Source organism: Amblyomma maculatum, chromosome 3 (assembly GCF_055883805.1).
Source record: "Amblyomma maculatum isolate TAMU_Amacu chromosome 3, ASM5588380v1, whole genome shotgun sequence".
NCBI lineage: Eukaryota > Metazoa > Arthropoda > Arachnida > Ixodida > Ixodidae > Amblyomma > Amblyomma maculatum.
In genome coordinates, this window is record NC_139346.1 from 6,376,585 (window position 1) to 6,401,728 (window position 25,144).

Below are 25,144 nucleotides of genomic sequence, written 5' to 3' on the forward strand. Positions count from 1 at the left end.
TGGTCAATACATTCTTCTAAGCACGCGAAGAGCTCGTCATGTGGTAGTGAATAATATAGGTCCTTGACGTCAAAGGAGCAGGCCATCAGTCCCTTGTTCTTGTTAGTTTCTAAAAACTGGATTACATCCTGCGATTTTTTTACTTGATCGTCCAACGTGAGTGAATTTAAGACCTTCTTTAGAAAAACGGCTACATTTTTTTGCCGTGTGCCTCTCTCAGATACGATCACACGAAACGGACACTCTGGTTTGTGGGTTTTTGCGCTAAAAAACACTTGTAAACTAAGGCCTTCACTGTTATCGGCTTTTTTCGTTAACAGATCAAGGTTAAGTTTTTTGCACACTCTCTTAGCCTTAGCTTTAATTCTTTTCAGATTAAGGTTCTTGGCCACAGAAAACGAAGACTGAATAGCTTCCCTACCCTTCTTGACGTAAAAATGGGAGGGTAGCACTAGGAATCCCCCTTCCTTGTCGGCTGGGAGCAACCGCAGCGAATTTCCCTCCAAATACGAGACAGTTTGCCGAACCGAGACGGTGTTCACTGGTTCCTTGCAACGCAGAAGCGCATCAACTCCTTCAGACACGCACCTATCGAATTCTGCCACCGGTGCCAACCTGGACACCTGCCTCACCATGCTCAGAAGTTCTGCGGGCGACCTTTTGGGTTCCGTGGCGTACTTCGGCCCCTGGGAGAGAACACGACGCACTTCCGTAGGCAGCGACACGTTCCCTGCGGTGTGGATTACATTCTCTGTCGAGTGTTTCTTTCTGGCCGGTGATGCCCGGAGCTGGAAAAGGGTTTGGTGCCACAAGAAGTCAGCCGTTGTGTTCGCTAAATCAGAAAGCTCTTTCCATTTCTTCTTTCTATGTGGTGGGGCTTCGGTTCTTTGCAGCAGAAGAAAAAGACAGCGCCAGTAAAACCGAGCTTGTCTGTTCCATTCAGCCTTCAGGATGTGGCAAATTCTTGAGCAATGGAAGGCTGGAATCCTCCAAACAGCTGCAGAACGTACGTTGCAACACGTTTTTCCTTGACGAGAAAAGCCAATGATCGAGCGTTGCATACGGCGACAGCAATGTAGGTGACGAGAATACATGGATGGACGAACAGACAATTAATAGGGCCCGATGTACTAGAAATGAAATTCGTTAAAACAGATGCTTGGGCAAGTTGGTAACTCATTTTGACCGGAACAGCGCGCACTAAGACACAGACAAGAAGAGAGACACGACACACACGAGCGCTGACTTTCAACTGGTGTTTATTGTTTGGAACGAGGCATATATACACAGTTCCAACAACACAAGGAAAACAACCCTCCTTCATAGATTCATAGTCAATTCATGCATGTCACACTGAACAAGGACGATAACAACATTATCATTTTCCCTTCACTAAAAATGCCAATTCTTTTGAACTGATCGATAAAGAGGGGCTACTGACGCATGCGTCTTTGGACCAGGCGATGTGCGCTGCTTCAATTATTTCGTGTGTTAATTGGTCACTGTGTTTACTTAAAATTTGTGTGCTAGTGAAGTCAGGGTGGCAAGTTTTGTTTTCACCGTCTCTACAATGAATCCCGAGATGCCCTTTTACTGTGTTATGCACGTTGTTATTGTGCTCCTTATTATTCCATATTATTCACTACCACATGACGAGCTCTTCGCGTGCTTAGAAGAATGTATTGACCAGCAAGGAGTAATTGAATTCCAAAACAAGAACGGCATATCCGCCGAAGGCTTTTTAGAACTACTTCAAGTGTATTTAACTTCTACCTTCATTTCCTGGGATGGTGAGTTCTACCTGCAAAAACGCGGAGTTTGCATCGGGTCATGCATAGCTCCCGTGCTTAGTGACTTGTTGTTAGCACAAAAGGGTAGAATGCTTCAAGAAAAATTGAAAGGGTCAAAGGTTGTACAATGTTTTCGATATGTAGATGACTTTCTCGTTCTTATAGACTCTAATGTGGAAGAATTTGACGCAGTCTTTACGCAGATCAAAGCTAACTTTGTAGAGTGCCTTCATTCCCTCATACTAACTACTGAAGTGCCAGAAACCAATGTCATCCAATTTTTAGACCTCAAACTCAGATTAATGCACCATCACATGTGTTGGTCTTACCAGCCACGAAGCAGAAAGCCATTGCTCTCTTTTACGTCATCTCATTCTAAGCTGGTGAAACGTGCTGTGGTGAAGTCATGCTATCACAACGCGCTTAACAAATCCTGCATGCACTCCATGTAAGATAGTTTCCTTCTCCAAACCGATCGGCTCGTTAAGGCTGGTTATCCCAAGCAGCTACTAGTATCAGTGTCCGAATCTATTCTCAGTAGCTTGAGCAAAAATGGAAAAGGGAAGCAGGCAGATTCATAGACACGGAAGGAAAAAGAAATAATTACTGTTGTACCTTACATTCATCATTTCTCCCACAGACTAAAGAAGATAGCGAATAGAGCACGAGTTAAGGTTATATTTTCGGCTCCAGATAAGCTTGGGAAGATGTGCAAAATGGTTAATACTGATTTCGTTCCCAGAGATTGCGACATCAAGCATGAAAATCGATTCGTGTCATGTGAAGAAGGTGTAGTGTATGCCATTCCCTTGTCATGCGGCAAGCTGTATGTGGGTCAGACGGGGAGATGCCTCAATGAACGCCTGAAGGAGCACAATAATAACGTGCATAACACAGTAAAAGGGCATCTCGGGATTCATTGTAGAGACTGTGAAAACAAAACTTGCCACCCTGACTTCACTAGCACACAAATTTTAAGTAAATACAGTGACCAATTAACACGCGAAATAATTGAAGCAGCGCACATCGCCTGGTCTAAAGACGCATGCGTCAGTAGCCCCTCTTTATCGATCAGTTCAAAAGAATTGGCATTTTTAGTGAAGGGAAAATGATAATGTTGTTATCGTCCTTGTTCAGTGTGACATGCATGAATTGACTATGAATCTATGAAGGAGGGTTGTTTTCCTTGTGTTGTTGGAACTGTGTATATATGCCTCGTTCCAAACAATAAACACCAGTTGAAAGTCAGCGCTCGTGTGTGTCGTGTCTCTCTTCTTGTCTGTGTCTTAGTGCGCGCTGTTCCGGTCAAAATGAATTACCAACTTGTCCAAGCATCTGTTTTAACACTGTTGTCACTTCGCTGGGTAGCGATGTCGGCTTGCACTGTGGTTGTGTTGTCGTCATACGTAGTGGCGGTGTCACATTAGGGCCTGGCCGCATGATCGCCGCAGTAGTCTACAAGGTGCGCCGTCGTAAAAGCGGTGTCATCTTCGGAGGATCTTCAGTTTTTTGCCGTTAAGCAACCCCACCTCCAAAAGTCGCTGCCTTAGTGTCCTCTACAGGGGCTAGGGGACCTTCCTTGCCCGTAACCGTGGCCCGGCGACACAAATCGGGTGTTATACGGCGATGCGGAGCGTGACAAATGTATTGGCGATGAGTGCTCTCTCCTCCGGAGTAAGTAATTGATTTCTAGTTCGTTCCCAGAAATGTGGGGCAACAAACACAATCATGTGAATAGAAGCAGCACACATTTCTGGGTACTATGCGGCACCAACTCGCCCCTCAAGCTGTTATTATTCTTTGCCGCTTACCAGGGCGGGGTCGTGGGTTGTCGATGGTGAAACCAAGCAGGCCGATATGCCTGTAGGGACAGTGACGGAAGGTGTATCCAGCCTCGCCACAGTGGAAGCAGAGTGGTCGGCTGTTAGAGGTCCTCCAGGCGTCACATTTCCTGGGGCTTGAGGGTCGTTCACAGACATGGCTGGCGGGGGCCAAGTGGCGATGTTTGGGTGGAGCTTGTTCGCATTGAGGGGAGTGTGGTGGGACGCGGTGCAGGACGGTGCGCGGCAGCGACATAGTTCATAGCTTGGGGTGGCTACATTGTATTCGTTGAGGTAGGATTCCCAAGCTGCACTTCTTCACGGATGATGTCCGCAAGTGTTGCTACTTGAGGTTGTTGAAATCATGGAAGCAGCCGGTGCAGGTCTTCCCAAATCACCTCGCGGATAAGGTCTCACAGGCTGTCTCCGCTTGTAGGCGATCCGTCGTAGGGGCTTGCATGCACCGCTTCAAGTGGTCAACTGTAGTGGCGCATGCGGGTGTCAATAGTCCTCTCGATGGATGATGCTTCTTTTTTGAATTCGGCCACTGTTGTCGGAGGATTCCTAGCAAGGCTTGAAAAAGTGAATTCTTCCCACAAATCTCATTAACAGTTTCACTTTTTCCCTCTTCATCATATTTGGGTTAGCGCGGCAGAAGAGGCGCCTCATTTGCTCGACGTAAACGAGGACAGACTCATTTGGGAGCTGAATTCTTGATTGGAGGAGGGCCTGGGCTCATTATTTTCAGACGGAACTTGCGAAGGCCTTCAAAAACTCCGGTTTGAATGTCTCCCAGTCCTTTAAGGAATCTCATTATTTTTTAACCTAGTTTGTGCAGGTCCTTGAAGAGCAAAGTAGACTAGCCTGAGGGTCGATGTGTCTTTCCAGCCATTGAATGCTGCTAAGCGGTCAAAAAGATCCAGCCAGTCATCCGCATCTTCAATGGGCAGTCCTTGGAAAATGGGAGGCTCCCGGGACTGCACTAAGACAACCGGTGCTGTAGACTGGACCATTGTAAATGCTAGGGCCTTCCGCTGGGGTCCGGCAGCAGATCATGTTCGGGTTAGGCCCTTGAAGTCGGTGGCTGGATCGGTGACCTCTCCCAAGGCGACAGAAACGATGCCGAGGTATTCGCTTGAAGGGGTATGCCGGATCTCAAAGGGCAGCACCTCCATCAGATGTCACGTAGTGGTGACAAGCCACAAATGAAGACACTGGCATTTCACTTGAATGAAACTCTTTATTGGGCTGACTTGGGCCCGCAAAAGAACTAAGCGAATCGGCAGTGGCGATAACAGTAAACGTGTTCGTAGGTCGTCAAACTAAGAATGCCTGTCGCACCCATCAACTCTTTAAAGGCAGCGAAGAAACATCTAGATAAAGCTGCAAACAGTGACTAGCACAGCCTAGAACTTTGTAGAGACATACGCGAGTGGCCGGAATCTTCGAGACACATCTCTGCGCATCTTGCACGACAAATTGAGAACGGTTCAGTAAACCTTTCTCAGTGCTCTTCATTTAAATATCAGTGTTGTGTGTCTCATCCGCAGCTGTTTCAGTAATTCTATCTCATGGGTATTAAGAGGACCAGGCTTGACCTCCACATCTCCCACAAGCAACAACAAGGTCAAATTATGATTTGCGATGTAATGAAAACTTTTCTGACATGATTCGGCAAGTGTCGCAGTACGATAGTAAGCAAAAGCACACGTTATCAGGGTTGGCAGCGCACATAACGGCTTGAAAAATATACAAAAGGGCCTGCAGTAACGACACTGCCTCATAAACGCTCGCATTGTGCTGCTTTCTTCCTGGGGTCGTTTCATCCTTAGTGAGCTTGACCAAGCTCATGTTCAGTGATTCGAGATTACCAGTGATAGCAGTCACGGTGTTGCCGCCATTGATGATGGAACAGGCAAATGTGACCTCCTGAGATGCCGGTCCGAGGAAAGGCTCAATTCCGATGCCAAGATGAGCCTACAACAGTGCTGTAAGCCTCATGTCGGCGAGTGTGCTGGCTACAAATTTCCATTTCATACTCGATATTACCAAACATTTTTGATGGAGAATTGTGGGTGCACACTTCACAAGCACAGAGGGAGAGAACAGTAGTGGGTCTTTCACATAGCAGCCTTGCTTCATATATTGCTTAGACACATGAACCACTCCTTCACTTGATTAAATCAGCCGCCCTATTTCCATTAATTTAATCACTTCTTCATTGTTCATCACATACTGCCTTGATTTCTGAGGTAATGAATAATGTTTATGTAAAAAAAAAAAAAAAAAGCAGAGAGGACACATATTTACACTTAGTTTAGTGGAAAGGATGCTTAATTAAAATGCATTTTTTGACTTATAGGATATATTGTACACTGTCTGTGAAATTGTGACTTTTTTTGCCCACTCCTGTATGAGCCTGTCAAAAGGCTTACAGTATAAATAAAATAAATAATTAAAAGCAGCAGCAAGACAACTGTAAAGGATATTAGTAATCAATTGATGTCCAAAAAAAGGAAATAAAATTTCTTGAGATGTTCTTTCCCTGTCGCAATATGAAATGCTTCCATCATCTTCCAGGGGAAGATGTCTGCCCATGCAGAGTCACTCTATAATTTTTATGGACCCAGTGAATGTCCTCTGTTTTCTTACTCTGCACCCGTAAATTTTCATCATGAACCCTCCTGGTGAGCATTTCCTTTTTTTGGACCCACTCTTGTGGTTTGCAGTTGGTTGCCCGGCTTACTCAGTAGACTGTAGGTGGGTATATTCTTGAGTAGAATATGTGTAATACAAGCAGCGCATGATGTATAAGGTGGACCTTCCTCCTCAGTTTTTCCCATTCATTTTTCCAGAATGTAGTCGGGAGATTGCGCCTCGCGTTGAAGCGCAAGCCCGCCTCCATTAGTGATGGCCATAACTGGGCTTCCCCACTTATTGAGGGTTGAATTGCCCACAATTTTCGGAACACTTGTGCTTCATCTGTTGTCCTAACCTTGCTGCGAATGTAATGCCAGATTAGCCTCATTGGACAAGGCATTGAACCACAGGTCTGAATGCTCCATGCAGCCGCTTGAGGCGTTCATTCTTTTTATTTATTCATTTGGTATACCTACATTGCCTGGGAGGCATTATTGTAGGGGGTATAGATACATGGGGTCCTTAAATCCAACAACATGCAAGCTGACACAGCATACAGTATTTCTGAAAATTAACAAAACTGTAACTTTCCATAATAACAGAACTAAAGTGTGCAAAATAGCATAAGTTCAGGAATCAATAAGCTAACATTCAATGAATAAAATTCTCAATATTAGACGCAGCCTGGTTCCAATTGTTAATCGTGCAAGGGAAAAATGAATACTTAAACACATTAGTACAGCACTGATAGGCTCTGATTTTATTATTGTGGTCTCTTCTAGATGACAAATAATGTGGCTGCTTAATAAGCATTCTCTTATCAATACCAGTTTTATTTTAATGTATATTGTGAAGAAATTTTAGCCTTAGAATTTTTCTGCATGAGGAGAGTTTTCCAGCCCAATCCTTCCCGTATATCAGACCTTCTGATGGTGTAATGATAATTTCCGGTCATGAAGCGTGCTGTCTGTTCCTGCACCGGTTCTATTTTATCTCTTTTACAGATCTATTTTATTTTTATTTTTATATTTTTGTTCTGTTTTATTTATTTTTTTTTTTTACAGATCCCATATTACGCATGCATATTCTAAAATAGTCTAACGCTAGTCAGTTACAAGTTAGCTCTATGTGAATGAGGTGAATGCTTAAAATTTTGTTGGAAAAAATGAAGACGACGGTAAGCTTTTGCGGTAATTAGGTTAACATGATTGGACCAGTAGGGTGGCAGGATCCGGTTCTGGTGAGGGGGAGTATGTGCTGTGGAGGGGCACAGGGATCCCAATGTGGTCCTAATAGCAGGCTGCTAACTTCTTGTGTGGTTGATTTTCTTGCAGACATCAACATGCTGCTGGAGCTGCAGCTGAGCCAGAAGATGTTCACGGCCGCCCTGCTGGTGAGTCTCTTCTGGGTGCAGCTGGCACTGGTTTAACCATAGTTGAACAACAGAGTTTGGTGAACGGTAGCCCGGCTTTGTGTGGTTCAACACCTACTATATTTGATCCTTTAATATGACTTCACACAGCTTAAAGTTCAATTTTTAATCGCAGCAATCTAATTGTCAGTAAAGAACCTGTAATTAGTGTATGGCAATCATACTCGATATAAACCAGCTAATCATCATCATCATCATCATCAGCCTGATTATACCCACTGCAGGGCGAAGGCCTCTCCCATATTTCTCCATTTAACCCGGTTCTGTGCTAGCTGCATCCACTTGACCCCTGCGAACTTCTTAATCTCATCCGCCCACCTAACTTTCTGCCGCCCCCTGCTACGCTTTCCTTCCCTTGGAATCCAGTTTGTTACCCTCAGCGACCATCAGTTATCCTCTCTTCGCACTACATGTCCTGCCCATGTCCATTTCTTCTTCTTAATTTCTACTAGAATGTCGTCAACTTGAGTTATTTCTCTGACCCACTCTGCACGCTTTCTATCTCTTAATGTTACCCCTACCATTTTTCGTTCCATAGCCCTCTGGGTTGTCCTCAACTTAAGTAGAACTCTCTTGGTTAGCCTCCACGTTTCAGCCCCATAGGTGAGTACAGGCAAGATGCAACTGTTGTATACTTTCCTCTTGAGCGATACCGGTAAGCTGCTAGTCATAATCTGCGAGTGCTTGCCAAATGCGCTCCATCCCAATCTTATTCTTCTTGTTATTTCCTTTTCATGGTTCGGATCTGCGGTTGCTACCTGTCCTAAGTAGACATATTCGCCTACTACTTCCAGTATTTCGCTACCTAATGTAAACTGCTGTTCCTTCCCGAGGCTGTTGAACATTACCTTAGTCTTCTGCATATTGATTTTCAAGCCTACCTTTCTACTTTTTCTGTCTAGGTCATCAATCATTATTTGCAGTTCATCCCCCGAGTTGCTTAGCAAGGCAATGTCATCAGCAAATCGCAGATTACTGAGGTATTCTCCATCTACCCTTATCCCTAACTGCTCCCATTCCAAGTCTCTGAACACTTCCTCTAAACAAGCTGTGAATAGTACTGGGGAGATTGTGTCTCCTTGCCTAACACCTTTCTTTATGGGAATTTTGTTACTTTCTTTATGCAGAACTATGGTTGCTGTGCAGCCACTCTATATATCTTCCAGCACTTTCACGTACGGCTCGTCTTCCCCCTGATTTCGCAATGCCTGCATCACCTCCGAGGTTTCAACTGAGTCAAATGCTTTTTCGTAATCAATGAATGCTATGTATAAGGGCTGGTTATATTCCGAGCATTTTTCTATCACCTGATTGATGGTATGGATATGATCGATAGTAGAGTACCGTTTCCGAAACCCTGCTTGATCCTTTGCTTGATTGCAGTCTAAGGTTGTCTTGATTCTATTAGTGATTACCTTAGTAAATACCTTATACGTAACAGACTGTAAGCTGATTGGTCTGTAATTTTTAAGGTCCTTAGAGTCCCCTTTCTTGTGAATGAGGATAATGTTTGCGTTCTTCCATGGTTCCGGTACCGTCGATGACACCAGGCACTGCGTATACAGGGTGGCCAGTTTTTCTAGCACGATATCCCCCCCCCGTCCTTCAGCAAATCTGTAGTTATCTGATCCTCTCCAGCCGATTTCCCCCTTTTCATAGTTTCTAGTGCTTTCTTGACCTCGTCCTTCGTCACTGGTGGAACGTCTGACTGTTTTTCCCTACCGCCAATCTCATTACGGTCCTGACTACTTTGGCTACTGTAGAGATCTGTATAGAACTCCTCGACTACTTTGACTATCTTGTCCATATTAGTGATGACGTTGCCCGCATTGTCCCTTATCGCATACATCTGGTTTTTGCCTATGCCCAATTTCTTCTTTACCGCTTTAAGGCTTCCCCCGTTTTTTACAGCATGCTCAGTTTTGTCCATGTTATACTTCCTTATATCGGCCACCTTGCGCTTATTGATTAGCTTTGATATCTCGGCCAATTCGATCTGGTCTGTTGGATTGGAAGCTTTCATACTCTGGCGTTTCTTAATCAAATCTTTCGTCTCCTTAGACAGCTTACTGGTATCCTCTCTAACTATCCTACCGCCTACTTCTACCGCGCACTCAGTAATGATATCTCTGAAATTATTGTTCCTTGCCTCTAGGGTAATGTCGCCATCCTCAATTAGAGCTGAATACCTATTCTGTAGCGAGATCCTGAACTCTTCTGCCCTCCCCCTCACCGCTAATTCGTTGATGGGTTTCTGTCTTACTAATCTATTGCGTTCCTTCTTCAGATTTAGGCTAATTTGGGACCTCACCATCCTGTGGTCACTGCATCGCACTTTCCCGATTACCTCTACATCCTGCACAATGGCGGGGGTTGAACACATTATGAAGTCGATTTCATTTTTAGTCTCTCCGTTAGGACTTTTCCATGTCCATTTCCGGTTCTTCCGTTTGCTGAAGAAGGTATTCATGATTCGTAAGCTATTGCGCTCTGCCAGCTAATGATATGTTACAATACAGCAAGCCAGAGAACAGACAGAGGATGACCGATGATCGGGAGATGATTTTAATGCATCTCGGTGGGCCTAGCTCGAGCACTTCTTCCTGTGCCACTGCCTGCTTCTAGAGCTGCGCATGGGCTCAGGCCAGCCCGAAGACCCGTACCAGGCCCGGCCCGCGGGCTAGGCTCAGGCCGCTCGAAAGCCCTTTAGCTCGGGCTCGGGCCAGGCCCGGGCCAAGGTATATTTATCTCGGGCAGGCTGGGCCAAACACCCTGATCACGAACACATGCAATATTTGCGAAAGCGTGAATACGGCCGTAGTGCGATAAGCGACTATAATGCACAGCATTTTTCTGCGTCGTCCCCACACGAGAGCTTCCGAGTTCTTTTCTGCCGTCAACCCGCCTTTCCTTCTCGCTGCGAACGGATTTTTTGTAGCCATCAGTGACCGAGCAGAGGGGACGCTTGTGGGCTATTTAGTTTTAAGTTTCGCATCTCCACTTTGATAACACCGGCGCTGATGTTTAGGTATTAATAATAATAATTGGTTCACAGGAAGGGAAAGGCGCAGTATCTGTCACACTTGTTTCTGCGGACACCTGAACTGAACAATAGTCTTTTTATTTATGATGACTCACCAACTAGCCCAGCTTTCTGCTTTGACCTCTACCTGCTTCTTCTTCCCTGTCCGTAACATTACCTTGGCCACCGAGCGATTGTACCAATCATGGACAAGGAAGATTGTCGACCTTGATAAGATTCAGGGCATGACTGGATGGGTGAAGATAGAAGAGGAAGAAAACAGCTTGTTGTCACGATGACCTCCGGATGAAACGTGGCTCAGGTCACCAAGATCCGATGGCCGAGGCTCAGGCACACAACGCATGACATGGGCATCTTCATGTGTGTTGGGTGGTTAGGGTCTTGCATCAGTGGGGTCATCTGGTCAATCATGTCTCCCGTCATGTCTTGTGGTTGTGCTGGTGGCGTCTCGGGTCAGTGGGATCATTTGGCTGTATCTCTCCTTCTTCGTGTCTTGTGGTCGGGGGCGGTAGAATGGCGAGGTCGCGTTCGGTTCGGCAGGGAGCTAAGCGATGCTTCCCAAGAACCCGATGGCGGAAGCAGACGCGGTGCACTGAAACTCGGGGCCAGGATGATGAGGAATAAACTACCAAGCACCTCTGCCAAAATGTTAGGAGATGACAAGTCGGAGAACATGCAAAGGATGACCGATGACATTGAGACAATCTTAATAAATTCCGGCGAGTCTAGTGCGAGCGCTCCTGCCTACACTGCTGCCCACTTCTTCTTTCTGATCCGATACAATATTTTACTTGATGTTGTAGCTTAGGTAATTTTTAATCACAATTCATTAAGGGTAATTAATTAAGACTTACAATTAGTGCAGTGGTATTATATTTGATATGAGTCATTCTGTAATACCTGACAGTGCTGCAGCTTAAACTTCAACTTTTAATCACAGTTAACTAATTAACAATAATGAATTCAGATCTACTATTAGTATCGTAGCAAAACTCCAAGCTGGCCTTGTTGGTTCATAGTAATCAAAAGGATTTGCAGCGCTAAATGACGACACAGAGAAAAAGAAGCAGAGAGAAGAGAAGAAGAAAGTAACGCCGTCCTGTGCTTCTTTTTCTCTGTGTCGTCCTTTAGCGCTGCAAATCCTTTTGATTACTATTAGCATAATGCAGTTGTACTGGACGTGAGCTGTGCAATGACATATCACTTGATTTTGAGCTCAAAGTTCAGTTTGTAATCACAAATAACTAGTAAGAAGAGGGTTCATTTAAAGTGTTTGATGGCAGGGGCGAAATTCGGGTGCGTTGTGTCCAAACCAACCCTCTTCAATCTCCCCCACTGAGCTGCCGCTTGAGTGTAAATATTGTGATGTGTAACGGTCGGTTATACTTGACATCCAGCGAAAGAACACTTGTGTTGCTCTGGTCGTATGGGTGCAATCCGCCAGTGCTCGACTATCGTGCAGCTCTCGCTTGAAAACAGGGCCCTTCCCTGTGAGGGCAGATTAGGCAGGGACATTTTGGGGGTCATGCACAGACCCTGAGGGACTGATTTTCTCCTTTGAGAGAAGGAGCATTTGGTCAGCAAGAGTGGTGGGGCAGCTGGCCGATTTTACCTTTACATCTGGCACCCATCTACATGGAAGGCTGCAAGGAAAGCTGGGTTGCTGGAGCGCTCCTAGGCTTTAGAATAGAAATTTCAAACGCACAAGAAAAATCACTTGGTGTACAGGCTAAGGGCCACCTGGGCATTCAGGGAAAAGAAGGACACTTGGTATGCACACATTGTGGAACCTGCTTTTCATTGCTTCAAAAAGGGTGAAACATTATGCCGGGCAAAAGCTAGACACAATTCCTTGCCAGTGGAATCTTTGTTGTGCTGCTACGATGGTGCTTGGAGTCACAAAGGCGGTGTCCCAAAGCGAGGCGCCATAGAGGAGGGAAAATTTTGAGCACACGGGCGTCCCTTGAAAAACAGCTGCCACGGTTCAACCCTGCATCCTTGGCACCTTTGGGCCCTAACCACTGGCCAATTTAGGTCATAAAATTTTAACTTTGTTCCCTGCTTGCCACCTCACAGTGTGTGAGGACCAATGGCTGCAGTTTTGGTACATGAGCCAGGCTGTCGACTACTGCATTGTCTCTCCCACATGGCTCCTATTGAGTCCTGTGGGAGCTGACCCTCACAAGCTTCCTAATCTCATCCGCCCGCCTGACTTTCTGCTTCCCTTTGCATGACATGTCTCATCTCCGAACTCGCATTTGTTCCCTGAGGTGGTTCCTAACTTTAGGATCAAGAGCTAATGCAGTGATCAAGCTCAGTGTGGTTAACTTGTGTCAATTGTTGGTTGCACTCATCTATTTTACATATGTGAAGGATTTTCTGAGGCTGTGCTAATTCGTCATAAAGATTGCATGTTGTTGCATAAAAAGGGGAGGCATACTTTATTCAGAAAAATTTAATGGAATAACGCCAATCACATGTCAAGAGTGCTTCTTATTAGAATCGTGAAACGAAAAATGCGGAAAGATGCCGGGTCAGTTGGGACTTGACTTAATGTGAAAAGTGCACCACAAATGGGGAAAAGAATAAAAGACACACCAAAATTGCACTACTAGCGTCACCTTCCTCCTCAAGCAGAAGAAGAATAAAGCCACAAGAACCCCCAGAGAAAGCCCAAAGCTCATGCCCTGAAGGAGTGAGTGCGTTTTTGATTGATGTAAAGGATCTGTACTACAGTGCAGTTCCAGAACTAGCACAGAGAATTTCCTTGCGGATCTTGTCTTCTACCTTCGTTCCACATTCATCACTTTCAAGGAAGAGCTGCTTGTTCAAAAGCAGGATATTGGTTCCTGTGTAGCACCTGTGCTGAGAAATCTTCTACTTGAGCGTGCAGATCCTCGGCTGAATGAAGTTTTGCACAGTGTCAACACAGTAAGGACCTTTTGGTATGTAGATGATTTTCTTGTCTACAAAATGTTCCAGTAGGATCCTGTTAAGGATGCCGATAAAATATTGAAAATTTTCTCGAAAGAATTGCCAGCAGCTGGTGAGCACCAAAACCTTGGTTGACTGCAAGCAACTATCACCTATGCTGTTATTGCACTCTGAGGTCGAAGAAAGGCCTTTACTGTACTTGCTCTTTTTTCATCACACTTGAAATTAGCAAAAAGAGCAGTTACTATGGGTGCCTTGAAGAATCCCCTTAGGAGGTCGTGCTATCTTAGAGTGAAAGAAAGCTTAGAAGCCAAACTAAGCCGTTTACATGAAGCTGGATTTCCAGATACCCTTATTTCTAGCATAGGGTTGAAGCTTTTAGAGGAATTCTATCATGCCAGCAGAAGAAGGTGCAAAAAGAAGAAGCAATAGAGAAACAGCTGTTATGACGTGTGCACGGAATCAGCCATGCGTTGAAGAAGATAGTACGCTTGGCTGGCGTCCATTTGATTTTCTTCTGCGCCCATGAATGGTGAGCGATGAAGGATCAATGCCAGCTAAGTGCAAAAAAAAGGCATTATAAAGGTTTACTCAATTTGGCTGCACTAGTTCATAGAGTGCAGCACCTTTGTAATTATTTTTTCAGTGCACCTTGCTATTTCTTTTGCAAAGGTGCAGGCCTAGTTCAGTGCGAGTTCACAGAATTTTCTGAACTGGCCGGTTGCCAAGAGCAGCGAGTGTAGCAGTGATGGCTACAGATGAGCCAAGCACGGCGATGGCATCAATGCGTCTCCACGTTGCGGGTGAAGAGAAGGATATGACGATCATCACAAATTCTTACAGATCAACTCTGGACAGTGCTTCAAGGCGGCACTCACGCATTTTGGATTACTAGGTTTAATGCCTGAAAAAATAGATACCTTCTATTGAAAAAGGATGTGGGCACGGCAAAGTGGCCAGGCGATGTTCTCTAACTATGCTACTTATGTTCATCGTACAGGCACTGTTCCTGACCGCCAACGGAACACTGTCACCACCTAAGACTTCTTTGTCGGCAGCAGCTGACTTTATCGACCAGCATTGTATTAACATTATCATCACTACGAGCACTATCATTCCTACGACTAAGCGAGACTTTGTGACGTCAGCGGACACAAGCAGTATATAAGGGAGCACGATGAAGTGGCCAGGCGACGATCTCTAGCTACTCGACTTGTTTTCATTGTACAGGCACTGTTCCTGTCCGCCAATAGAACGCTGTCACCACCTAAGACTTCTTTGTCGGCAGCAGCTGACTTTATCGACCAGCATTGTATTAACATTATCATCACTACGAGCACTATCATTCCTACGACTAAGCGAGACTTTGTGACGTCAGCGGACACAAGCAGTATATAAGGGAGCACGATGAAGTGGCCAGGCGACGATCTCTAACTACTCGACTTGTTTTCATTGTACAGGCACTGTTCCTGTCCGCCAATAGAACGCTGTCACCACCTAAGACTTCCTTGTCGGCAGCAGCTGACTTTATCGACCAGCATTGTATTAACATTATCATCACCACTAGCACTATCATTCCTACGAATAAGCGAGACTTTGTTACGTCAGCAGACGCAAGCTGTATATCACAGACGAAGTGGCCAGGCGACGATCTCTAACTACTCGACTTGTTTTCATCATACAGGCACTGTTCCTGTCCGCCAATGGAATGCTGTCACCACCTAAGACTTCTTTGTCAGCAGTAGCTGATTTTATCGACCAGCATTGCATTAACATTATCATCACCACAAGCGCTGTTACCACCTAAGACTTCTTTGTTGGCAGTAGCTGATTTTATCGGCCAGCAAAAGGGTGCCATCGATCATATCCATGCCATCAACCAGGTGGTAGAAAAATACTCGGAATATAACCACCCCTTATACATAGTAGATTGATTACTAGAAAGCATTTGACTCTTCAGAAACGTCGACAGTTGTCCAGGCATTGCGAAATCAGGATGTAGTTCAGCCGAATGTGAAAGCACTGGAAGGTATATATATATAGGGGCTGCACAGCAACCATAGTTCTGCATAAAAAAAGTAACAAAATTACCGTAAAGAAAGTAGTTAGGCAAGTAAATACTACCATCTCCCCATTCTATTCACAGCTTGCTTACAGGAAGTATTAGACTTGGAATAGGCGCAGTTTGGGATAAGGGTGGGTGGAGAATACTTCAGCAATCTGCGATTTGATGATTACATTGCCTTGCCAAGTAACTCAAGGGATTAATTGCAACTAATGATTAATGATCTAAAGAGGAAAAGTAGAAAGGTGTGCTTAAAAATCAACATGCAGAAGACTAAGGTAATGTTCAACAGCCTCGGGAAGGAACAGCAGTTTACGTTAGGTAGCGAAGCACTGGAAGTAGTAGGGAAATATAAATATAAATATAAATATAAATATAAATATAAATATAAATGACCACCTAAGAGAACACGCTAATACTATAAAATAGGATATAGCAGCACGCTGGCGAACCAAACCTCATTGTTCTTGAGGTTTGGTTGGGATCATTTTCTGCGTTTCTCTTCTCTTTTTTGAGTAGATACAATCACTAGCACAAGCGGGCGCTTTATAAAGCCTTCGTCATAGACAAGGAAGGTGCGATATGCATAAGCGCTCTTTTGATGGTGCTGAAAAAAAAAATCAGTTGTATATCTGGGCACTCAAAATGGCAAGATGTAAAAACAGGAACTTTTGCTCCTTTCTCATTGTTCTTGAGGTTTGGTTGGGATCATTTTCTGCATTTCTCTTCTCTTTTTTTCTTTCCTTTTCTGGTTTTCTTCGGGGGTTCTACTGGTTTTATTCCTAAAGATGATGCAATAGATCCAGCAGTTGCTAGTAGCGCAGTGTTAGTGTGTGCATCTACATGGACACAGGCCGCCAACCACCATGGGTTTGAGTGTCGCCTGAGCTCCCGATCAACCGTCGCCACACACATGAAACACTGCAGCGCACACTGAACCTCAGCAGGGAGGTGCATGATTCGCTTCAATGACAAAGGAGACGTTTATTGAACGCCGTCCTCCAGCGATACACACAAACACTCAGTCGCCAAGTCCCGGGAGCGCACGAGGGAGCATGGCTCCGCTGCGCTTGTAAACATGCAGTGGCATGCTGTTCTCTCTCTCGCAGTGACCAAAGGGCCTCTTTAGGAGAGAGTGGGCCACCAACACAAGGTACGCCTGTTGGGGATCGCTGGATCCTGATCGACAGGCTGTGCTCTAAGGTATGGCCCTGAGCGGGTGAGCCTGAGTACACACTGGTCTGCACAGATAAAGGGTGCCAGACAAGAACAGTAGCATACGCACCTTACGATGTCTTGGACAGGTCTCTCTCTAGGCCCCGTATGAACTGTCGCACGAGTGCAGCAGTCGAAGCGATGGCATGTTTCGCCAAAGGCACCAATGAGAAGAGCCATTTGGACTCCAGGGCGGAGCTATGGCCGAGCGACAGTGACGAGTCATCCAGACACCTCTCCACCGCCTGAGGCGGGAGAAAGAGAAAGAGGAGGACAACAGGGGTTGGGTGGCGGCTACGCAAAAGGCTCGAATTCCACAATATCTTCTGTTCTTTGTTCTGTTCGTGGTGCGCTGTTTTCAATAGTTGTGGCCTGTTTGAGGGAGCTCTAGTTGCTGGTGAGTGAATGGCACTGTTGGGAAGCTGTTAAAATGGCGAGAAATGGGCCTAGAGCGACAATAAACACAACAACACAGGTTGTTGTGTTTATTGTCATTCTAGGTGTTAGCGTGGTGAACCACTATGAAGCTGTTGCTTTTAAGGAGTAAGTTTGTGCACCAGCTGGTGGGCATCACACATCAGGAAAGAAAAAACGGAGGACAAAGAAAACTGGACTGACAACTGTGCTTTATGGCAAGCAAGTCTCCCAGGAAAGGTCTTTGCTACTTTTCTTGGTTTTTGGCTCTTTTTCTTTTTTCTCATGGACATGTACTGCCTGACCCATATTTCAACTCTACCACATGTCAGGCATTGGAAAGGGGCAACCATTTAGTCAAGGTCTCGGAAGCTTGATATCACTGCTGGGGCAGTGATGTGGAATAAGTATGAATCATGGAGGAAAACTGTTTAAAAAGAAAAAGATAATTTTCTAAATTTTTTTATGCTGTGTGGCCTTACGTCCAGAGCACATTGCTGTTGAAATATTTTGTTAAGCTCTGTTATTTTTAAACAATGTTGCCAGATAAAGACTGGCTCTGGTTTTTTATTTATACTATCGTTTATTAATTTTCCTATACAATGCAGTCCACTTATAATGATATTGAGAAAACTGGTTATACCGATGGTTATAACTAATTATCGTTATATCTGTGCGGGCAAAAAAAAAGGGAAAATGAAAAACAATTACGGCCGATTTACATAATTAATCAAATGCAAAGTAGATGCGTAGCACAGCTTAACTGTTGTACTTAGCACGTCAAGCACAGCGAACCTGCACCACAGTGTCAGATGGCCCGGCTTCATCCATTGCGACACGAAGCAAATGCGCAGCCGCGTTCTCAGCTTTCCTTTCACCATCTTCAGAAATGAACAAAAACAGGCATGTGATCTGGGGTGGGATCATAGGGAGAGAAAAAGGGAGAAGAGAGAGGGAAACGCGCTTGCAAGCGAGTGCCAGTTAAGGCGCGGAAGTAAACACAAGGAGCTTCACGATGTGGCAAGCAGCTCGGAGCCGAGTTCCAGGGAACACCACGCGTGCACGTCTGCTGTCCGTGAAGGCTGAGGAGTGATTGATGCGAGATGCCGAAGCTGAGAGCGCGCGAGTGACACACGACTGCTCACTCCGGAGTAACACACGCTTGTGAAACGCTGCCCATTGATGGCAGCCACGTCTGCAACTGACACACCCCTCTCTCACTGCTTTGCTTTCTGCCTGGGTCCATCTATGCAGACGCTCCGCCCCCTCAGTGTTAAGTCACTTGATGCGGCCGTCGCCACTTTCCCTTCCTCCTATTGAAGTTCACGGAGAGGGGGATGGACAGAGGGAGAGAGGGAGAGAGCGGCTTCTGCTGCGGCTATGCGGCCGCTCCGCCTCCTCAATGCTGCGACGCGTGCATCAGCACCTTCTCTTCCTCCACTGCAAGTTCACAAAGAGAGTCAGCGGCTCTTTGGACAGACATCAGTAAAATTTGAGAAAAATCTGGAGTAGTGTTACCTACTAAAAAAGGCACACAGCCACTTATTTTCCCGTTTAACACACGTTTAGCGCTAGAACCCTAGCTAGTGAAGCTAGTTTAGCAGTGCTGTTAGAGGAAATAGAGGGTATGAAATGGGATGTCATAGGGCTTAGTGAGGTTAGGAGGCCGAATGAGGCATATACTGTACTGAAGGATGGGCATGTACTGTGTTATCGAGGCTTACCAGAGAGGCGACAACTAGGAGTAGGTTTCCTTGTCAATAAGTATTAGCGGGTAATATAGATGAATTCTATAGTATTAATGAGAGGGTGGCAGGCATCGTAATCAGGCTAAATAAGTGGTATAAACTGAAGGTTGTACAGGCCTATGCACCTACATGTAGTTAAGATGACCAAGCAGTTGAAAGCTTTTACGAAGATGTAGAATCGGCAATGCGAAAAGTGAACACTCATTGTACTGTACTAATGGGTGACTTCAATGCCAAGGTAGGGAAAAAGCAGGCAGGAGAACAGGCAGTAGGTGACTATGGCATTGGATCTAGGAATAGCAGGGGGGAGTTACTAGTTGAGTTTGCAGAACGCAATAACTTACGAATCATGAATACCTTCTTCAGCAAACGTCCTAACGGAGAGACTAAAAATGAAATTGATTTCATAATGTGTTCAACTCCCGCCATTATGCAAGATGTTGAGGTAATCGGGAAAGTGCGATGCAGTGACCACAGGATGGCGAGGTCCCGAATCAGCCTAAATCTGAAGAAGGAATGCAACGGATTAGTAACAAAGAAAGCCATCAAAGAATTAGCGATTAGGGGGAGGGCAGAAGAGTTCAGGATCTCGATACAGAATAGATATTCAGCTCTAACCGAGGATGGCGACATTACCCTAGAAGCAATGAACAATAATTTCAGAGATATTATTACTGAGTGCACAGTAGAAGTAGGCGGTAGGATAGTTAGAGAGGATACCGGTAAGCTGTCTAAGGAGACGAAAGATTTGATTAAGAAACGCTAGAGTATGAAAGCTTCCAATCCAACAGACGAGATTGAATTGGCCGAGATATCAAAGCTAATCAATAAGCGCAAGGTGGCCAATATAAGGAAGTATAACATGGAGAACGATGTTGCACGGAGATATATCACATAGCAACATGGAATGTAAGATCTATGACGCAAGGTAAACTGGATATCGTCAAGCGAGAAATGGACAGATTGAACATTGATATCTTGGGTATCAGCGAGCTCAAGTGGACCGGAATGGGAGAATTTAACTCCGGCGACCATTATGTCTTTTATTGTGGGCACGAATCCAAGAGAAGGAATAGGGTCGCTCTCATAGTAAACAGAAGAATGGGCAAAGCAGTGCTAGGGTACAACCCCAAAAACGACTGAATGATTTCACTTCGGATCCAAGGTCACCCTTTCAACATGACAGTTATCCAAGTCTATGCACCGACCACTGCTGCTGAAGAAGTTGACGTTGAGAGATTTTATGCGGACCTACAATGCCTTTTAGACCGCACCCCATCATCAGACGTCGTTTTTCTCATAGGAGACTGGAATGCTAAGGTCGGGAGTGAAGAAATATCCGGAATTACAGGCAAGTTCGGTCTTGGTGAGCCAAATGAAGCTGGGCAGAGGCTAGTAGAGTTCTGTCAAGAAAACAACCTGACCATAGCGAATACTCATTTTCAACAGCACAAGAGGCGCCTGTACACATGGATTTCACCGGACGGTCTGTACAGGAATCAGATCGATTATATTATTTGCCGGCAGAGATGGAGAAGCGCTATACAAGCAGTAAAAACAAGGCCTGGGGCCGATTGTGGCACCGATCATCAGCTTCTTGTTGCCAAAATTGAGCTTCGATTGAGGAAAACACAGAAAACTAGAAGGTCTTTCAGGTATGATCTGGATCAGATTCCATTAGAATATGCTGTGGAAGTGAGGAATCGATTTCAAGAATTAGATCTAGAAGACAAAGAGCCCGAAGAGATGTGGACTGATGTTCGTGATATAATACAAGAAGTTGCTACTAAGGTAGTTCCAAAGCAAAAGAAATGCAAAAAAGCAAACTGGTTATCTGAAGATGCTTTGCAAATAGCTGAGGAAAGGAGGATGGCAAAAGGTATGGGGGAAAGAGAAAGATACAAGGTTCTCAATGCGGATTTTCAGAAAATAGCAAGGAGAGATAAGAATGCCTTCCTGAACATACAGTGTCAAGCAGTTGAGGACAACAGCCAATTAAGGAACACAAGAGCTCTGTATAAGACAATCAAAGATATCAAAGGAAGCTTCTGTGCTAAGCTGGGCGTGATTAAGGACAAACGAGGCAAGGACCTCACTGAAGCCTCAGAGATAAAGAAGAGGTGGCAGGAATACACAGAAGAACTGTACAAGAAGGACCCGGATGTGCAAACCCAACATAGGACGGTTGTGATTGCTGATCTCGAGCCGGGCATCCTGAAGAGTGAAGTTGAATGGGCCTTAGCCAGCCTTGCTAAGAACAAAGCTAGCGGAATTGATGGTATTCCAGCTGAGTTGCTTCAAAACCTCAACCACGACGCTGTTAACACACTGCATACATTATGTCAAAAGATTTGGACAACCCTGCAGTGGCCACATGATTGGAGGAGGTGAGTTTACATCCCCATTCCAAAGAAAGGCAGTGCCAAAGATTGTTCCAACTACCGCACGATCGCGCTTATTTCGCATGCTAGCAAGGTGATGTTAAAAATCCTGCAAGGTAGGCTGCAGCAGTATGTGGATCGGGAGCTTCCGGACGTGCAAGCTGGGCTTCGCAAGGGCAGAGGAACTAGAGACCAAATTGCCAACCTTCGCTGGATCATGGAAAAAGCAAGAGAGTTCCAGAAACCCATTTACTTCTGCTTTATTGATTATGCGAAAGCGTTTGACTGCGTAGATCACAGCAGATTGTGGCAAGCTCTCCAAGAGATGCGAGTTCCAATTCACCTCATCTGTCTCCTCAGGAACCTTTATGAAGGGCAAGAGGCCACAGTCAGAACTGGGCATGGTCTTACTGATTGGTTTCCGATTGAGAAAGGGGTGAGGCAAGGCTGCATACTGTCGCCCTGCCTATTTAACCTATATGCAGAGTGCATCATAAGGAAGGCCGGTCTGGACGAGTCTTCAGCTGGAGTGAAGATTGCTGGAAAACGTATCAACAACCTTAGATATGCGGATGATACCACTTTATTGGCAGAAAGTGAAGTGGAACTCAAGAGACTTCTGATGCGCGTACTAGAAGAGAGAGAAGTTTGGGCTTAAACTGAACATTAAAAAGACGAAGATCATGGCGTCTTGCCCTATCAAGTCCTGGAGCATCAATGGACAAGAAGTGGAAGCTGTGACAGATTTTCTGTTTTTGGGCACCAAGATTACCTCGGAAGGAGACTGCAGCCATGAAATTAGGAGACGCCTGCTTCTGGGAAAGAGAGCAATGGTTAGCCTTGACCGCCTAGTAAAGAGCAGAGACATTAGTCTGCCAACCAAGATCCGTATAACCCGTGCTATGGTCTTTCCAGTTGTGATGTATGGATGCGAGAGTTGGACTGTGAAAAAGGCTGACCGCCGAAGAATTGACGCGTTTGAATTGTGGTGCTGGCGAAGACTCTTAAGAGTTCCTTGGACTGCCAGAAGATCAAATCAGTCGATATTGTCGACCATAAACCCTGACTGCTCATTGGAGGGTCAAATTCTAAAGTTAAAGCTCAGCTACTTTGGTCATCTGATGAGAAGAGAGGAGTCGGTGGAGAAAGATTTGATGTTGGGAAAGGTTGAGGGTCGCCGGAGAAGGGGTAGGCAGCGAACGCGATGGTTAGATGGCATTCTCGAGGCATTGCAGATGAAGCTATGTGATGTTAAGAAGATAGTGAGAGACCGGAAAACGTGGCGTGACATGGTCCATAGGGTCACGAAGAGTCGGACACGACTGAACGCCTGAACTGAACTGAACATGGAGAAAATTGAGCATGCTTTAAAGAATGGGGGAAGCCTTAAAGCGGTAAAGAAGAAATTGGGCATAGGTAAAAACCAGATGTATGCGATAAGGGACAAGGCGGGCAACGTCATCACGAATATGGACAAGATAGTCAAAGTAGCCGAGGAGTTCTATACAGATCTCTACAGTAGTCGAAGTAGTCAAGACCGTAATGAGATTGGTGGTAGGGAAAAACAGTCAGACATTCCACCAGTGACGAAGGACAAGGTCAAGAAAGCATTAGAAACTATGAAAAGGGGGAAATCAGCTGGAGAGGATCACATAATTACAGATTTGCTGAAGGACGGGGGGATATCGTGGTAGAAAAACTGGCCACCCTGTATACACAGTGCCTGGTGTCATCGACGGTACCGGAATCATGGAAGAATGTAAACATTATCCTCATTCATAAGAAAGGGGACCCTAAAGACCTTAAAAATTACCGAGCAATCAGCTTACTGTCTGTTACATATAAGGTATTTACTAAGGTAATCGTTAATAGAATCAGGACAACCTTAGAGTGCAATCAAGCAAAGGATCAAGCAGGTTTTCGAAAATGGTACTCTACTATCGATCATATACATATCATCAATCAGGTGATAGAAAAAATGCTCGGAATATAACCAGCCTTTATACGTAGCATTCATTGATTATGAAATAGCATTTGACTCAGTTGAAACCTCGGCGGTGATGCAGGCATTGCGAAATAGGGGGGGGGGGGGGGAGGGGGTAGACGAGTCGTACGTAAAAGTGCTGGAAGATATATATAGTGGCTGCACAGCAACCATAGTTCTGCATAAAGAAAGTAACAAAAATTCCCGTAAAGAAAGGTGTTAGGCAAGGAGACACAATCTCCCCAGTACTATTCACAGCTTGCTTAGAGGAAGTATTCAGATACTAGGAATGGGAGCAGTTAGGGATAAGGGTAGATGGAGAATACCTCAGTAATCTGCGGTTTGCTGATGACATTGCCTTGCTAAGCAACTCGGGGGATGAACTGCATATAATGATTGATGACCTAGACAGGAAAAGTAGAAAGGTAGGCTTGAAAATCAGTATGCAGAAGACTAAGGTAATGTTCAACAGCCTCGAGAAGGAGCAGCAGTTTACATTAGGTAGCGAAGTACTGGAAGTAGTAGGCGAATATGTCTACTTAGGACAGATAGTAACCGCAGATCCGGACCATGAAAAGGAAATAACAAGAAGAATAATAAGGGGTCAAGTGGATGCAGCTGGCACAGAACCAGGTTAAGTGGAGAAATATGGGAGAGGCCTTCGCCCTGCAGTGGGTATAGTCAGGCTGATGATGATGATGACTTATTTTTCATTCATATAGGCTTGCCTACTTACCATCATCATCATCATCATCATTAGCCTGACTATACCCACTGCAGGGCGAAGGCCTCTCCCATATTTCTCCACTTAACCTGGTTCTGTGCTAGCTGCATCCACTTGACCCCTGCAAACTTCTTAACCTTATCCGCCCACCTAACATTCTGCCGCCCCCTGCTACGCTTTCCTTCCCATGGAATACAGTTTGTTACCCTAAGCGACCATCGGTTATCTTCTCTTCGCACTACATGTCCTGCCCATGCCCATTTCTTCTTCTTAATTTCCATTAGAATGTTGGTAACTTGAGTTATTTCTCTGACCCACTCTGCACGCTTCCTATCTCTTAATGTTACCCTTATCATTTTACGTTCCATAGCCCTCTGGGTTGTCCTCAACTTAAGTAGAACTCTCTTGGTTAGCCTCCACGTTTCAGTTCCATAGCTGAGTATAGGTAAGGTGCAACTGTTGTATACTTTCCTCTTGAGCGATACCGGTAAGCTGCTAGTCATAATCTGCGAGTGCTTGCCAAATGCACTCCATCCCAATCGTATTCTTCTTGTTATTTCCTTTTCGTGGTCCGGATCTGCGGTTACTACCTGTCCTAAGTAGACATATTCCCCCACTACTTCCAGTATTTCGCTACCTATTGTAAACCGCTGTTCCTTCCCGAGGCTGTTGAACATTACCTTAGTCTTCTGCATATTGATTTTCAAGCCTACCTTTCTACTTTTCCTGTCTAGGTCATCAGTCATTATTTGCAGTTCATCCCCCGAGTTGCTTAGCAAGGCAATGTCATCAGCAAATCGCAGATTACTGAGGTGTTCTCCATCTACCCTTATCCCTAACTGCTCCCATTCCCAGTATCTGAACACTTCCTCTAAGCAAGCTGTGAATAGTACTGGGGAGATTGTGTCTCCTTGCCTAACACCTTTCTTTATGGGAATTTTGTTACTTTCTTTA

At 45.1% G+C, this 25,144-nt stretch overlaps 1 protein-coding gene across 4 annotated transcripts in view; it reads left to right on the forward strand.

Moving 5' to 3' along the window:
- LOC146194162 (general transcription factor 3C polypeptide 3) overlaps positions 1 to 25,144 on the forward strand; it is a 219,124-nt gene that overhangs the window by 109,681 nt on the left and 84,299 nt on the right. For all 4 annotated transcript variants that reach the window (XM_084597272.1, XM_084597270.1, XM_084597268.1 and 1 more), the window contains exon 9: positions 7,585 to 7,643. In XM_084597272.1, coding sequence (XP_084453398.1) covers positions 7,585 to 7,643 — 59 coding nt within the window. The remainder of the gene's footprint in view (positions 1 to 7,584; positions 7,644 to 25,144) is intronic.